Source organism: Rhyacophila brunnea, unplaced genomic scaffold, assembly GCF_057557595.1.
Source record: "Rhyacophila brunnea isolate RB1 unplaced genomic scaffold, BYU_Rbru_1.0 scaffold_188, whole genome shotgun sequence".
NCBI lineage: Eukaryota > Metazoa > Arthropoda > Insecta > Trichoptera > Rhyacophilidae > Rhyacophila > Rhyacophila brunnea.
In genome coordinates, this window is record NW_028232846.1 from 97,983 (window position 1) to 116,005 (window position 18,023).

Here is an 18,023-nt window from a genome sequence, read left to right on the forward strand (position 1 = left end):
AAGTTTTTTCCGTTTTAAAACTGGACTTTATACAGATGAAGAGTTTTACAAGGAATTGGGAATTGAAACCCCTAATAGCCTGGGTAACTCCACTAACAGCAATGAAAGGTATATTGGCAATATTCCATCAACCATCCACCAACACCCTCATTCATTCCAATCAAATCATCTATCCTCCTCTAATATCACCAATAAAATCAATGTAAATCCTATTATTAATCCATCAAGTAAAAAACTATCCGAGATTGTCTTGTTTTATACCCAGAAACACCAGTATGCTTTGAACCAGGCAATTAGGCTATCGAGAAATGAGATGGGAAATAATGAAGAAGAACTATACACGAACCACGAAGGAGAATACGATTCAGAGCAGCTTGTTAGTAAAATACAGGCTTTAGTGGGAATGTCTGAATGTATAGAATCGAATGAGGGTAATATTTGCAAACCCAGTTCAATAAAAGTTGATGGAAGGGATAATAATCTGAATTCCTCAAATCCATTTGTAAAATCCCTTCCATTTATTCCAGGTTTGATTAGCTCTGAAAACAAAAAGATTTTTCTTAACTTGCTGAGTGTAAAGCCTTATGGTAGAAATGATCAAGAAATAAAAAAAATGGGAGAAATATTTGATGTGGAAAATAGAGCTATTATGAATGCTAGCCTGTCATCCCTTGATGATGAATACAAATTAGCCGATAGTACTACTTCTGAGATGGTAGATACTACGACAAATCGGACGTTCTTTGGAAGACTTTTTTGCTGCTAAGTTATCGCTATCATGATTGAAATATGTATGGAATAAATGAAATTAAACAGAATATCATCTATAAAGAATTAATCTTTAATAAACTTGGTTGTGAGTGGAATCTGGACTTTATTTGTTACATTAAGCAACTAAAGCATAGCATGCTTAATTGATACTTATTTTCATAATCTGAAAGACAAAAAAGCTTAAAATACTTCACTTTATCAGAATAATTTATCTACAGATACAAAATATGTCAAAACAATCGGTTATAAGTTTATAAGAACTCCAGAGCTTGAGGCAGCCAACATCTACGATACAAACATATTGGTTTAGTTATTCTTGCTCATCACCTATACTAAAAGTTACTTTCTTCCGTCTTTTTTTTACATCCGTGTTTGTTCTGTTTTGATTAATATTGTCTTCGCTATTTATTATTGGAATAGATCTATTATAAACCGTATTTCTTTGGGTTTCTGGATCTTGAAACCGATTGGCCAATACACAACTGTCTTTGTAGCAATTTAGCTGTCGTTTCACACCTAAGCGCATTTTACTTATGGCATTTAGTTCTAAAACAGAAGAATTATTGCCATCCCCATTATTCGTCTTATAACTTTGCATACATTTGTCACAAATATGACTAGCAGATGCTTCACTTTTATTATTTTGTATGAAATATATTTCATAATCCTGTATCTTCTTTCTTAATCTTTGTACTATTTCACTATCATTTATATCTCTTTCATCCAATCTACCATTCAACCGTCTTTTCAATCCCAAATTCTCATCCTTCAATTTCGTAATTTCTCTCTTCAACTGTAGGATCTGTCTCTTTAGTATGTTATCTCCATTGTCAGTGATAGCAATGGGTCTACACTCTAGCATTATTTTTGCAGCCTTGGAAGCGTAATTCAGTGTGTTTATACTTTCAGAAAGATCGACCTGCCGGCCTGATATACATGCAATCAGTAGAACATGTCCATTCAATACATTCTGCAATATTCTAGTTAATTTCGAATCTCTAAATGGAATGTACTTTGATTTTTTGTAGAGGGCAGAGATGACATTGCCCAGTGCAAGTAGATTCGCATTGATATGGATGGATTCACTAATGTTGGAATACATCGTACGTTTTAATCTTTCTGAACCTGCCAAGTCAACAAAGGTTATGGTATTGGCAAAGCGGTTAGTGTGGCTGTTTGTATCACTATTACTGTCCACATCTCCAATACTTTGTTCTACTTTTATTGTAAAAATCGCATGGCTCCTGCTTGACTCCGAATTAATGCTATTATTGCTCGTTGCTCTTTGCAGACTGCCCCTTTTCAACAAAAGCACTGCTTCTTCAAAACTATTTACTTCTGTCTCGTTTAAACCAACAACCTCAATTCCATTGCCAATACATCCTGTTCGCATCGGTATTATGTTTAGCTTCCTTCTTGTCATATTGGTTAAGTCATAAACCTGTTCATTGTATATTTCCATAAAGCTGATAGACACTTTCAGAGTGTTTTTGTTCTTAAAAATATATTCTAGGCTTTGCTGAATCAAGCCATCTTTGCTGTAGACTGAAGCACCAATTGTAAATGTTTTGCCTGAACCTGTCTGGCCATAGCCTATAACTGTACAGTTGTGCGGATTGTTACTATCGTTTGCCGCTCTATCTTCATCGCTTTCTTCTATCTGCATTGCTCGATTGCAATATCCCTTGACATTTCTATCAAACAATTCATTCTGTTGGATTCTGGAGTATACTTGAGAAAACTGGTATGTTTTGACCCCTATGGAAACCGTGGAGCTATCATGCTTAATTATACAACTTGTAGATGGACGAATTCGTACAAGGACATCTATTCTAGGCATAAAAAGAAGGGTGGGGAAATAAAGAAGGACAGTTTTACCCAGATAAATACCTATATCAATGTATGCAACCTTTGAGGCATAGTCCACCAGTCAGAGTTGGGACTCACGGGTTTTTAAATTATATCACAATAATTCTCATTTCTTCTTGGGATATGGTGCATGTATGTTTTCTCTTTTGTAACATTTCTGTAATATCTCTATACACCTCTTGTCTTCTAGACATACCCCATATTTCTTACCAGTAATACGATAGTATCCAAATATATCATTATAACATCCAAAATATACCTTGGCATTGATGGATTTAAGAATACGAGCACACATCACACAGGGCTCAATAGTAATATAAAAGGTAAGTAAGGGGAAGCTGTGTTTTACAAATGTGCTACTGCTACCATCCACAAGGATATTATTAGTGTGTACCTTATTGCAGCATTGATTTTCAAATGTAGTATTCATATTTGCGTAAATTATTTTGGCTGCTATCATTTCAGCATGGCTAATAGGGCTTCTATCTATATTTGTCTGATTATGCGTAGTAAGAAGAATTTCATTATCCATCACAACAACACATCCCACTGGTACTTCCGATTTACTATAAGCAACTTCAGCAGCTTCTAATGCAGCATTGAGAAAGTATGAGTGAGACATGATGGATGGCGATCTGAACTTTTTTTCAAAATAAAGAATGCCGAAGAAAAGTCATCTGTCACCGACGAGACTCGAACTCGTGGCCTCCCGCATGTGAAGCGGACGTGATAACCGACTACACTACGGTGACTCCACTTGGAGGTATTATTATATTCTAACAAATAAAGATCTTCCCACTTTTTTGCCAGTGAAACACTTAAAGATAATTAAAATAATTTTATTAATTTACCCTTTAGGGATTTTGTTTTAAACAATTTTTTGTTTTCTCCTTCACCAAATGACACAGCCGCTTTTTCAAGACAATCTTCAACAATTCGTTGTGACCATTATAAGTTATCTGATTTTCACAGCTGCTCTACACTTCTGCTTCTATCTAATTTTCCAGTACAAAAAAATCATGAGGACTTTCGTGTATTTTCATCTCATACTGGTACCTATTCTTACCGCAATTTACTGCTTTAACTATGCAAAAGACTTCTCTGATGTTGTTAGACTGATGAATATTTTCCATTATTCAAACTTGGCACTTACAACAATTATTGGTCTGGGCTGCATCTACATAGACTATTTAGAAGCGAAGACGCCTAAAAAATCTACGACAGATGATCATCCAATTTCACAACTACCAAAAGCATCACATACTAGTGAAGAGTACCAAGCCAACCTTGACTATCTCAATACAATTAATTCACGCAATAATAATGACTTGGATGCTAATACCAGCTATCTCAACAAAATCAATAGCAAGAAAGGAATTAAAATGCCCACAGTCCAACATCCCATGCCATCTGCACCTCCAGCACCCCCAGCACCTCTTGGATTTGAAAAGATTGAGCAAGACATCCAAAGAGAGAAGGAGGAGGAGATGAAGAAATATAAATACCCACCAGTAAATTCTATATATGGTCCAAATACTTATAACCCACCAGTAAATCCGATGTATGGTCCAAATACTTATAACTCAAACAATCAGCAACACTATTATCCTTCTTACAACCAGACTCCTTATCCACTATATCCACCATCATCTTGTTAGACCCTAGGCTAATATAGGAACCAAAGATTGCCGATTCATTCAAAATCACTTGCTTCAAAACCAGTTGAACCAAGTCAAATTAATAAAGCAATTTTTGAAGGTTTGTATATTAATGAATTTCATTTTATAAAAAATAGCTACATCAAGCATATTGATCATTTTCTACTGATGCATGAATGAGCATGTGTATTTGAATTTTGGAGTATAAATTGGTTCAATTGATGAAGTTGCACTTCAGATTAATTTACATTGTAAAACATACCAAGCTTATCTATTTTTATAAGAATATTACCGCCAGCATAGAGTATTTCCTCTCCATAAGAAATATAATGTATTAAATACAATATTTTTTTACCCTTCCATGATACCCTTGCTTCTATTCACAATTTTTCTTATGGTTACAACACTACTACTAATTAGATCTTCTATTTCCACCATGTCCTTTAATAATATCCCAATGATAACTGATATACCATTGAAGTTATATAAGGAGGCTGAACCGTACATAAACAGAGTACTAAAGGACACCAGCAATCAACACCCAATCAGTAACACTATTACATTACCTATAGGCTCGACAATTGATAATTGTAACTACTTTATACTTTCCGGACAGATTGATATTGTATATGATGATTCTGTTATCTCTACCCTCTCTGATGGAGATTCTACATTTAATTGTTTTGACTATTTAAGTATTCCCAGTGGAGTAATAAAAAGAGTTAAATCGAAAGAAGCAAGGCTAGAAAAAATAAAAGAATGGAGTACTAACGATGCATGTTATAGTGGCAATAAAACTATGGAGAAGAATTTATATCTTTATCTATATTTATCCCTAATATCGAAATGCTCAGTAGTTCCATCAGTAAATGTTTGGAAATGTAGCCTATTACAGCTTGAAGAGAATTCCATGTATAATCCCACAATAAAGGATGTCTTTAGGTTTGAAAAGGGTGTAGTGTATAGGACAGGGAACAAGATGAAGTTGGATGGGATTATATTGTTGGAAAGTGGAGAAGTATTGGTGGAAGAGATAAGAGATGATGTAGTTTCCTCAAACAATCCTGTAGTTAGTGTGAATAGCTCTGTCATTTTGAAGCCAGGAGCTATTTTTGGATTATCTAAATTTCTGTTTCCAGACTGCCGCATAGAATATCAGCTAGTGTTTAGAATGAATAGCCAAATTAAGTTGGTGGCAAATCCAACCAATATCAATCCCAGTGATAGCATGAGTATTAGTGGTGATGACAATAAGACTCTTATCAAAGCCTTATTCTCAGTCATTCCTAAGCCCTTCTTAATTTTTGGAGTGACTTCTAAATGGATTCGTACTGATCAAATAAAATATACGGGAAGTATATTTATTAACAGCCATAAGTTTATATTTTTGGAAGAGTTTATGAACCACGGTTCTATTTGCAGTAGTGCTATGAATGATGGTGGTGATCATACTAGTTACACCGATAACTCTAAGATTTCTGACTATATAAAGTTGGATCCCTTGGCTATGAATTATTTATTAACTAATATTCCTGAATTCTATAAAATAGTTTTAGAAAATTTGTTGATGTGTAAGAAAAGAGTTCAAAAAAGAAAGATTGTGCTATTAGAAAAGGGTAATAAGCTAAAGAGTAGTATTAACAATAGTGCCAATAATACATCGGACCCCATTCTACAATTGGCTCAGTCACTACATTTGACTATATCGGGAGAATCAATACTAATAAAGATCGAAGATATCAATAAAGAAATAGAAAGGGTTTTTAGTATAAAGAATATTGAGCTAGTTAACCATACAAGTTTAATAAATCATCTGGTGCCGATACTGATCAGTGATATGTTGCGCAGATTAGACTATCCTGTGATACTGTTACTAGTTCATAATGATCTTTTATCCAGCTTTATAGAGGAATCAGTTGATTTAAAATTAAAGATATTTGATGAGAGACAAATAGAGGAATTTGATAACACTATTGGTAATATGGATAATGTTAGTAAGAGTAGTAAAGACAGCATTTCAACAGCTAACAGTGCTATAGCTGATGACAATAATTTTCCCACATATAATTTCCCTTTTCGTAACATCCAATTTGTTCAAATTGTTTCAGCTCCAATAGACACCAACTACAAGAGCTTGGTTGAGAGCTTACTCTCTACTCTCTATAAAAGACTCCTTAAGGTATTTCTTATCAAATACATTATCCTATTTATGGAATCTATCTTCCCATTTAGATACAGACAGGTAAGAAGAAAAAAAGCCGATGAAAATATTCATACTCTACTGAGTAGGAGATTTAGGGAGTATATCAATGGAAGAAGAATCCACAAAGTATATAACAATATGCATAATACATCAACTCTTCGTACCCTAAATAGGATGTCCTCAAAATATTGTGTTTATTCAGATAAGAGCTCTTCCCTTATTGATCTTTCCAATTCGACCAATTGTAGGTCTAAATTTGATTGTATTAGGCTATCCAGATATCTAACGGATAGGCAGATTGGATTGGTTTTAGGCGGAGGCGGTGCTAGAGGATATGCTCATGTTGGGGTTTTGAGAGCATTAGAAGATGCCGGAATCTCTGTGGATATCATAGGTGGGACAAGCATGGGAGCTCTTGTGGGTAGTCTATACTGTATACATATGGATTCAGTGAGAGTATATACCCGAGTCAAACAGTTTAGCAGATTTATGTCCTCATTTTTGAATATGATGGTCGATTTAACATATCCGTTTGTTTCCATGTTTTCTGGTGTATCCGTGGACTACTTCTTAAAAAAGCTGTTTACAGTCAAACGATCCAGAGTGGGAAATTTCAATAACTATTGTTTGTTTAGAAAGAGTTTGATAAATGATAAATCTATGATTTCCGTGGAAGATTGCAATATTCCTTTCTACTGTGTTACTACGAACTTGGGAACTAATGCCGAGTCTGTCCATACTACAGGCCCACTCTCCACATTTGTTAGAGCCTCTATGAGTATTTGTGGATATCTTCCCCCTGTATTCTATAATAATACTCTGCTCGTGGACGGGGCTTATACTAACAACGTTCCTGTGGATGTTATGAGACAGATGGGTGTCAATAATATTATATCTGTGGATGTGAGTAGAGAATCGTCGGTGAGGAGCGATATCATGTTCAATGCATATGAATATGGAGAAATGAAGGAGAAAAATACATCAAATGTCTACAACACCGAGAGCTCTACTCCAGTTAACATTTCTAAGTTTATTCCATACGAATCAAGAAGTGGATTGATTCTGGCGTTCGGTAGATATTTTAAATCTAAGGCATACATGACTCTGCAGGAGATTCAGTATACTTTGACTTTTTTAAGTAATTCTAAAAAATCGATTGAGCTATACAGTAAAAACTCTGGTAGCTTTGTATTACATATTTTGCCTGATTTGGAAAAGTATAAAACCACAGACTTTCATAAATATGATGAGATAGTGGCGGTGGGTTATGAATCTGCAAAGAAGGCAATTGAAAGATGGAAAGTAAGCCAAAACGAGCACAAATTTATGATCAGAAAAAAGAATCGTAGGAAAACAATTTGATCTGGCATATGTCCATGAAGAGCTGAACCACTGCAGGTATAGGTTCCGATACAACCACCTAAGTACATCCTTTATAAATAAAAAGATTGGTTTACAAAAAATTGATGTGTATAATATAGAGAAATAATCCACAAGCATCTAAAAGTGTTATCTTTACCAGATCAGTTATTTATTAGTTTAGAATTTGCATACTCCTCCAATTGTTTTATGCCTTGGCTAGAATAAAGTATTATGGCTCTTGTTTGATCAGAAAACTCAAGGTTCTCAATCAGTTTCGGAGTAATGATAAAAAATTGTGACGAGCTTGCCATATCCCTTAAAACCTCGAACACCTTTCTTTCATTATGTTGATCCATTCCTTGATTAATCTCATCAACTAGTCTAAATGGCGTAGAAGAACTTTGTAGACTTAAAAGAAATAAAACCGTGCTTACACTCTTCTCTCCTCCGGAATGTCTTGTCGATGATAATTTCTGCATCATTTCTTTCTCTCGGAATTTTACATAAATGTTTAAAGCAAAACTACCACTTCTGTATTCTTCAATAGACTCAGCAAGCGACTTCTCAAACTTAGAGTCTAAGTTCCTTGCACTTTTCTCATCCATATTGGTTTCTCCATCTTCACCATCATCTTTTGATGCAAAGCAGAGCTTGATCTCCCCTTGAAATCCAAAATTCTCAAACAGTGACTTAAATCTATCGTTCACTGGGGTTAAATACTTGTAAATGTGTGCTGTGATAAACTTCTTTTTTTCTAAATGGTGAATTATTAATTTGTGCCTCTCTTCCTGTAAAATATCGACCGTAGACTTGACCTTATTAAACTCAACCTCTTTCCTTTTAAACTCAGATCGAATTTGTCCTTTGGAATCTAAAAGCACATTCTGGGAAGTAAGTGAGTTTATTTGTGATGAGATATCTATCAAATCATTGGGCAGGCCAGAAATTTCATCATAGAAATTTTCTATGGGACTTACTACAAAATTTGTTAGGTCGTTTCTTGTTTTCCTATCAAACGTAAATGTCTGAGTGTTTTCATGTGATCGCTTTCTTTCATTTTCTGCCTGCTGCATAGATTCAAGCTCCTTACTGAGATCCCCAGCTGTAGCTTTAGACATCTCCTTTTGGTTCTTCATACTCGATAGTTCATCATCAGTGTCACGTTTCTGCATTCTTTTTACTCCAACCTGTCTCAGGGCATTTTCATACTCTAGCTTTGCCTCTCTCATCTTATCAATATCAACTGTTGGGATATTTTCGATGCTGAGTAACTGTAGCAAGTCTTGTTCAAGCTTTGTAATACTGGTACTAATCTGCTCAAATATTTTTTCATCAAAGACTATAAGAGTTTGTGGAGGCGTGGATATTCTTTGATTTATCCTTTCCAGTCCAAACAAAATAGATTTAAGTGGTGTAATATCGTATTGCCTCACCATACCCTTCATTGCATCGTCATACTTCTGTCTTTTTTCTAATAACTCATCCAACCGGATTTTTGCATTTTTTCTATCCACACTAAATTGATTCAATGTATTGTCAATGTTGTTTAAGTCGACAGAAAGCTGGAAAAGTCCACGCTTCTTCAAAATATATGCATTGTGGATGCATTCTGAGTTGTATATGTTCTTGATCACCTGTATCATTCTGCCGTTTGCAACAATCTTCTGGCAGTTTGGAACTTTTTTAAAAATCTCTTCTTCATTTACCTCTCTTTTGGATACTGGAATTGTATGCAGAAATCCATAGGTACAAAACATTTGCTTATACTCCTTGCTGGCTATAATAAAATCAATGGCATATCCATCAAAATTCAGCTGACCAGGAAAGTCGTTTGGGATATAATAGTCTACAGCATTTCTCTTAATCTGAATAAAATTTATCGAAAGTTTCAGTTCATCTTTCAACTTGTGGGCCAGTTTTAATAGATCCTGCTGCTCAAATACAATAAATGAGGAGAGAACCTGAAACCCCAGGATATTTTCGATTTCGTCTGAATAATCCTTGTGAATATTTAAATGCAAAAATGAAGGTTCTAAAAACTCAATCCCCATATCGTTTTCTCTCAAGTACTGAACTGCCTTATAGGTATCGAGATGAAATTTTCTAAGCATCTCCATCCTTTTGTTCTTTTCATGTGAATAAACTTGCTTTTGCCTCTCCAAATCTTGTATTTTATACTGTAAATCCTTACTCTTCTGCTGTATTTTTTTGTTCTCATCATCAAAACTGTGGATAATTGCCATTATAGGTCTCGTGGATGGGATGACTGCTTCGATTTCTGCAACAATGGTATTTAGATTCTTGGGGGCAGAGCTATCAAAGAGCTTTTTGACTTTGTCTTCCAGCTTAGATATTTCTGCCAAACAACTAAACGACTCCATTGGAATCAAATCTCCACAACTATTGGGATTCTTCAGGCTCGAAAGAATTTCTACACAAGTGTTTAATACTTGAGCCTCAATTTTCTTCTTTTGAACTGAATTCTCTGCTTGTTGTCTTTTTAGATTCTCATTTTCTTTTCGAATTATTTGATTTTTCTTTTCTACTTTGGCCTTTTCAGATAGCTTTACTTCTATTTCCATCGTAAAATTTTTAATCTGTCTACAAATATCCTCTATTTTGCTGTTCTGGGCTAGTAAAATCTCTTCTCCTAATCTATATCTTTGTAAATTAGGCTCCTTTTCCAACTCAGAAATCACACTTTCAAGCTCTACAATCTCCTTGGAATAGGTCTTCAGTTTTTCCGCGGAAACTTGAATTGCATTTTTATAGCCCAAGTATCTAGCCTTGGCTTCTTCGTAAGAAATTCTTGATTTCTTAAATCTCAACAATCTAATTTGCTTCTCATTTTCTTCGAATTTTTTGAATTTCTCCATCTCGGATTGCAATGTGAGAATCGCAGAATCAATGATGTTCTGCTGTTTTGATTTGGACTGAATCTCAATTGATTTAATTTCAATTCCCTCCTGTAGCCTCTCCAGCTCGTCAATCAAATGGTTTAGCTTCTTGGAGTCCATTAACTCATCTTGAGAGTCTGAGTGATCAATGATCATATTTCTATAAACCTCGTTAAAAAGCTCCACGCCTGTCATCTGAGTAAACTCCGAAACTCTTTCCTGAGGCAGGAAATTTGTGAGATTATTACAGTCAATCTTGCAAGAGGCAACAAAATCCAAATATGATTTCTGATCCACCAATTTTCCATCAATAAAATAGGAACTTTGGGATCTTTGATCTGCGATGATAATCCGTTTTAAATGAATATAGTTTGGTCCACAAAACTGTGAGAATCTTTGCTTTTTACCCAAGGATTCTTCAGTAGCATTTAAAGCATGGGATAGTTTGTTCTCTTTGTAAATAACACACTCAATTTCAGCCTTTGTAGTTCCAGAACGAATAAAATCAGCTATAGATTTGGATTTACCAACGGTCTTTGTGGTCCCGTTGAAAATGAAGGCCAATGAGTTTGCTATGCTACTCTTTCCTGATCCATTTGGGGCAGCAATCAAATTCAATGATGGCCCAAAATTAAAGTGCTGGTCTTTAAAAGTTTGGAAATTTTTCAAATGTAACGAGACTATATTACCGTTTCTATAATCTGCCATTTGGGGCTAAATTATTTTCAATGATAATGGCTGAACATGTGCTATGTAATCCCAGAGAGGCATAGTAAATCATAGCTTTGTAGGTTGTGACCAAGCTGATATGATTTATATGAATATAATAACTAGTAATTAACTAACCGGTATTAGGATACATTTATACTCATACAAATGTGTTATTTCTAAAATAACTACTTGGATCATATAGTTATTTATGTCACCAAAAATATTCAATCATACTCCATGCAAACTTTATCAAAAGAAGCTGTAGAAAAGCATATCTCTACATCTCACCTTTATGATATTGTCTGTCATCTAGTTGTGCTCTTCTTGCAATGTTTGTGACAAAATTTTCCAAAGAAAACGTTAATTTACTATCTAATTATAAAGCCTTTCAATAATTTCTATATACAACAAATAATTCTTATTCTTTAAGTATTACAACATGCTGATCATTCATTTAATACTGTTTTCCAAAAGCAATCCAAATTGGGAATATTGTAAAAATATAAAAAACTTTTTTCCAGAGGGTACCCTCAATGAGTTCTGCAGAACAGAGTCCAATTGAATTAACTTGGAACAATATCACTGTTACAACCAAAGATGGTGTTAGGATTCTGGATGGTGTCAGTGGGCAGATCAGGGCAGGACAGACAATGGGACTCCTTGGTCCAAGTGGATGTGGTAAGACAACATTGATAAACGTTTTGACTGGAAACAGCAGTTCAGGACTAAAAGTAGAGGGAGATATATTCTTTAATGGGGAGAGAATGAACCAGGAACATCCAAGAAGATTGATTTCCAACGTTTCCCAAGAATTAGTTAATTATACACATTTGACAACACTTGAGCTACTTGATTATTCCAGTAAGTGGAAGTATAGCGGAAAAGAGGCCAGTGTGCGTGTGATGGAGATACTAAGAGAGTTTGCTCTTGTTGATGAAGCCAACACTGTGTATGACAAGTTATCGGGAGGGCAGAAGTTAAGACTATCAATAGGAAGGTGTATTCTGATGGATACGCCTATTATGATTTTAGATGAGCCCACAAGTGGACTCGACTCCCACTCAGCGAAGATTGTAGTAGACAAGTTGGAGCATCTTTCCAAGCAGGGTAAGACTCTTTTGATCTCAATCCATCAGCCTTCATTGGAGATTCTAAAGACCTTTGATGGAATTATTCTGATGACGATGGGAAATATAGTATTTTTGGGCACTTTACAAACAGCCATGGGTCATTTCCAGCAATTTGGATACGATCCTACAGATACGATTGTCAATCCAGCGGATGCATTCATGCGAATGGTCACCATTGACTCCAGAACTGATCAACTTCAAGAGAATAGTGAGAAGATTACGTCGGATATTTTGAGTGTATGGAAGGATATAAAACCTGAATATTCAATCACCCAGGACATTCCCATAAGCTATGAATGCAAATCAAATAGTCTCGTTTGGGAAATGGTAAAGATATTCCTCAAATCAGATATTAGACAGATGAAGAACTTCTTAATTTATGTTCTTTTGATGTGTATTGCAATTCCATCGGCATCAGCATTTTATTCTCCAAAATTCTATGAACAAACCAGAGAATCCTATAGTAAGTTTTTCTCTGTGGGATTATCGGATAAGTTGAGTGAGAAAATTGCTGATTTCTATCAAGACAAAGATTCTCTTTTCCCAGAATCTATAATGCTTATGATTGCAGGGTGTGCTATCATTGATTATATCACACTTTCCTTGGGTACGAAAACTCTTTCCAGTAATTTTAAGTATTTGAAGAGAGATTATCAAAGTGGTATTGTTTCCAGGACAGAGATTGGATTCTCCTTTCTCCTGTATGGATTGCCTTATTTTATGGTTCGATATGTGATTGTTGCTCTTCACACGTATTTCTGGTACATGATCAACCATTTGATGTTATTTAAATTATTTTTCTTACACACTGGAATTTCTATAGCTCTATTCTGTTTAGAAATCTCGATATTCACTTTAATTCCTCTGAGCGAATATTTCAACAACATTATAATCAGCCTCTATAGGTATTCACCCTTTTATCTTCAGGGATTAGTTTCATTGGTTTGTAACCTTCTGTCAGTGAAGACACCTGCAGATATGTTTGGAGTGGTTTTTACAGAGTTTTTACAAGGTTATATAATGAAAGACAATCAGTTTTTCATTTCATCAATTTGGAAAATTCTTTTAGGAAGTGTTGTTGCTATAGGCATTATGAATGCAGGAATTCATTTGTCATTGAAAAGAGGTGTGGTGTCACTTTGAGATTTTAATTGAATTAATTAATTAGAAATATGCGCGTCCAATTGTTTATTTCTCAAAATTTTGTAATATATTAATTTTTACTTTTTAAAGATGAGTTTATTTGCAAATAAAAGTTCATACGCTGGTTGACATAACTATGTGGACATGCTTTGTGTTGATCTAGTTGATAAGCTGTATGTTTTGGACATCTTACAGGAGTCTCATAGTTTATGGTATTCAGTGAGCTGATCGTGCTCTGCTTAATACTCTTTGTTTTAGACAGTAACTCGAGCGAGTTTATTGTATTGCATGTTTTGAAATGTTCACTATTTGCATAGAATGTTGGATAGATTTAATAAACTAATTGAAAATTCACTATAACTGATTCTACTGCGAGTGATACGTTTTTTTGAATGAAAGTATTGCTGTGGACTAAAAAAAATATTACACATGAAAAGTAGTTTAGTTGTTAATGTTGCTAGTTGCGATGCTGCGAAATATTGAGGCTAAAGAACAACCATTAATAAGAAAGCTATATTCTGTAACTGAGCAGTATTCAGGGAATCTTTTCATGCATATACATCAGATATCTTGCCTTGCTAGTTTTGTCTACTTTTCCTTGTTAGAAATTCTTTTATTTTTTGTTTTCTTCACCCATACTATTCTATGATAAAAGAAATAAAGTCATTTAAAGATAAACTTGTCGAGGCAGTGATAGACATCTACGAGAAAACACTAGGAAAGTATATACAGGGGCTTTTTGTCAAGCCATCTCGTATTTTATTTTTGGGAATCGACAATTCAGGAAAAACAACTTTGGTAGCCAAATTGAAGCATAACACCAATCATGTTCACCTGCCTACCAAGCACATGGTTCAAGAATCATTCCAGATTGACAATCTTCATGGAACAGCATTTGATCTAGGAGGGCATAAAGCAGCCAGAATTGCTTGGAAGGATTATTTCTACCGTGTTGATGGAATTGTGTTTATTGTAGATACAGCAGATAGTGAAAGGTTCTCCCAGGTAAGAGAGGCTTATCAAACAGTCTGTAACTTGGAGAAGTCAGCACCGATTTTAATTCTGATGAACAAAATCGATTTAATAGGCCACGACAAGAATTCCATTGTGGAAGATTACTCCAAGATGGATCAGTTAGAAGCTGCTGTGGGAATTGACAAGAATAGAAAGAATATAGAAATTCTCTATTTAAGCATTTTGAGTGAGAGCACCTATGACGAAAATGGGGTGCTAAGGAGCGGATTTGCTTGGTTGAGCCAAAAAATTAATGATGGAGAAAATAAAGCATTATGAGTGTTGCAAATTGAGATTTTATGGTATTAAGATTTAACTAATTTTCCTACCAATAAATTTTTTGATTCGAAACCTGTTTTAAATTTTTATGAATTAATTCCGCACCCAACTCCACCAAATGTTTTTGGTTTTTCTTTACTCGATATTTGCAGATGTGGCACGAGAAAATCCTTTTGATCCATCTAACTATTTACAAAATATACTCGAGGAGGAAGATACTTTTATAGCAAATCACTTGAGAGATGAAGGTTATACAGTCATAGACCCAGTGAATAAAATTAATTCCAAATGATTAAATATTATCGATTTAAATAGTTTTCAAAAGATTGTTGTTTCTTAAAAGGTGTCTACTTTATTGAAAGGTCATATAGATGTACACATGGTGTTATTGTGTCACTGTATGTTAATTGTGGTTGGATAGCTTAATGTTTCTTCTCTGATCATTTATGTTTCAAAATGAAACCATTTAATAATTTTGTAATTTTCTATTATGTTCATAAATGTGTTGTTCTCATTACTTACATCGATCAGATGCGATCTACTAAAAACCAAAAATAGTTCAGAAGAACAGGTGGCATCCAGTAGCTTTCATAAGCACCCTTCAGGATACAACAGTTCTCCAGAATTTGTAAAAACAATGAATGATTTGCTGTCCAAGCGTGTAAGTTTGTGCAATGATCCCATGTTTAATGAATATAACTCCAGAATTCGAGGGACCCCAGCGGATTTCGAAAACCAAGAAAATACACGAGCTGCCATTCAACACCCCAATGTTCCATTGCTTATAAGACGAGTTGCAGATGAAGATCTCTACCGTGAAATATTAAAACATTAATAAATAACATACAGATTTACTAAGAGTATGCTTATAATATGTTTCAAGATGTATTGAAAAAGTATATAATTTTAATATATAGTATCTTTAGTTAAAAATCCCAGGGTTTGCAGTGAGTTAGAAAAATCTAGCTGATTCAATGAATAATAGCACAATGAATGGTAGTTTAAATTAAATGATCAAAAATATTTTAATAACCTAACAATGATGAAGCTAGAAATATCTTAAAAACATTTATTATAAGAATTAAAATATGCAGGATATTGCTTTCAAATGCATTTAAGGATCTTTAGAAAAAATGGGATAATTCAGCGGTGCAAAAACTCTCATACAGCCTGTCAATTATTCGATTGTTGTTGAAACATAGTTTTAGTACATGTTTCATCGACCCAATCAATTATGGGTCAATCATTATTTAGATATATTTGTCATATAATTTGTCCATTTTGGAAATGTGATAGTATGTCTGAAACATTATTTGCATTAAAATAGTTTCGAGAAGATTGCATACAATGAATTTTCTATTTCTGATTTGGAATATTTTTGCCTTGGATGATCATGCTCATAAATATGATTCAGATTGTGAAATTTGTAATAGGGAGCTTGAAGATGCAACAAGAGGTAACAATAGAGCACAGCATGAGGAACTTTTTGAAGTACCACATGGTCTCAGGGAAGGAGAAATTCTACCATCTGGTAAAAGAACACCAGGCTTAGACGAGGTTAAGGGAGAACATGCAAAAAAATCAAACTTGGAGGCTGCCGAATCCCAGGCTGCACAGGCTGCAATTGAGGCTGGAGAGAAGGAGTTGGAGACAAAGAGAGCTGAAAGAGATCTTGCAGATAAAAAGAAGCATATGGCCCAGCACGATGTTGAAAGAGCCATTGATGAGAAGAACAGAATAATAATTGAGGAGAAATTCAAGCCTGAGTTTGTGGCTAAAAAGAGTATTTCTGTAATTACATTCCCAGCCCATACAATTCCATTCCAAGCCCATGAGATGAAGATACTTGATGAAATTAATTCGATTAGACGGAAGAACGCCAAGGAAATTGCAAGGCAGGAAGATTTGGCGCATCTGGATGACATTACTCAACATGTTGAGGCTTCAAAGGGACTAGAAGAAGGCCCAAATTATGACAATATTGTAAGAAAGGTAAATGAAGAGACCTATCATGTACCAACTGATATTAGAAATGGGGACTATGTTATTTCAGGAAAATCGGTCGCAGAGCATGAAGCTTCCACTCCAATTGAGTACCGTGTCCATCCTGAAAGAATAGAAACAGTAATTAGTGGTGAAAAGGCAAAGCAAATTGCGGATAATGCTCACAAAATAGGTACATCCTTTAATATTTTCGAAAGTGGTTCAAGTAGAAGTCACATAGCGTTTAATTGAATTATAAATTATTTATCGGATTCTGTTGTTTAAAAATTTACTAAATTATATGCTTAAAATGTAATTACAATATCCAAAACATTCATATATTCAATTAAAAAATCGCGGTAAGCCTTTCAAATACCTCCTATCCTAAGAACTACGCTAGTTAGCTACTAATATTGGTCTGTACATCTCATTATCTCTTTTACAGCTAATACTATTTGGAATTCCAGCATTGATTGCGCATTCCAAAACTAATTGATGATTCATATCTTAATAATCCGTTTCGAATCCCTTACGAAACCCCCTTTTGTTTTAATTCTGAAACAATACAAAAATTTAAACAAAATTTTAGATTTCCGTATGCTTCTTTTTCTCCTATCAGTAGTATATTCTTTTAACTATGGCATACTTAATTCATCCTCGAATTTACATTCAAGAAGTTCAACAAAACCCTTCACTTCTGCAGCTTCATTCCTAACTGGTACAAAGCAAGCCAGAAATCTTCTAAGCCAGGGATATGGTAGCAATTTGACAAAAGACCATGAACAAGCATACGATATATCTGCAGCATTTGCCGAGTTATTTTAGTTGAATAAAAGTAGTACCCCAGAGTTTTAATAAAGCAACTATTTTAATGACATCAGACAGTGCTCTAACATCCAAAAAGTATTTGGTAATAAAAATGCTAGTATGATTTGATCGCCTCTAAAATAATGATTGATATGATTTATTTTACCCATTCTTACTGTTATTTGGATTTGTCTTT

The 18,023-nt window shown here is 34.5% G+C and overlaps 3 protein-coding genes and 1 non-coding gene across 4 annotated transcripts; 2 read left to right on the forward strand and 2 right to left on the reverse strand.

Annotated features, from left to right (window-relative positions):
* Window positions 1-3,318: 3,318 nt before the first annotated feature.
* On the reverse strand, window positions 3,319-3,392 carry TRNAV-CAC (transfer RNA valine (anticodon CAC)). The gene has a single exon. It is a non-coding gene; the product is annotated as a tRNA-Val (tRNA).
* Window positions 3,393-8,024: 4,632 nt separating this feature from the next.
* On the reverse strand, window positions 8,025-11,468 carry LOC147073013 (uncharacterized). The gene has a single exon (XM_085945681.1). It carries the CDS (start codon window positions 11,466-11,468, stop codon window positions 8,025-8,027), a length of 3,444 nt encoding a protein of 1,147 aa, XP_085801807.1.
* A 536-nt stretch (window positions 11,469-12,004) lies between these two features.
* Window positions 12,005-13,972, forward strand: LOC147073014 (ATP-binding cassette sub-family G member 8-like). The gene is made up of 2 exons (XM_085945682.1): window positions 12,005-12,928; window positions 13,940-13,972. Exons 1-2 carry the CDS (start codon window positions 12,005-12,007, stop codon window positions 13,970-13,972), a joined length of 957 nt encoding a protein of 318 aa, XP_085801808.1.
* Window positions 13,973-14,389: 417 nt separating this feature from the next.
* Window positions 14,390-15,037, forward strand: LOC147073015 (uncharacterized). The gene has a single exon (XM_085945683.1). It carries the CDS (start codon window positions 14,390-14,392, stop codon window positions 15,035-15,037), a length of 648 nt encoding a protein of 215 aa, XP_085801809.1.
* Window positions 15,038-18,023: the final 2,986 nt, after the last annotated feature.

What these genes read in the sequence shown, in the direction of transcription:
- LOC147073013 (XM_085945681.1), bottom strand. Translation starts at nt 11,468, where the DNA reads ATGGCAGATTATAGAAACGGTAATATAGTCTCGTTACATTTGAAAAAT.
- LOC147073014 (XM_085945682.1), top strand. Translation starts at nt 12,005, where the DNA reads ATGAGTTCTGCAGAACAGAGTCCAATTGAATTAACTTGGAACAATATC. An exon ending in ATAGTCTCGTTTGGGAAATG is followed by an intron (nt 12,929 to 13,939) that starts GTAAAGATATTC and finishes GACATCTTACAG; the next exon opens with GAGTCTCATAGTTTATGGTA.
- LOC147073015 (XM_085945683.1), top strand. Translation starts at nt 14,390, where the DNA reads ATGATAAAAGAAATAAAGTCATTTAAAGATAAACTTGTCGAGGCAGTG.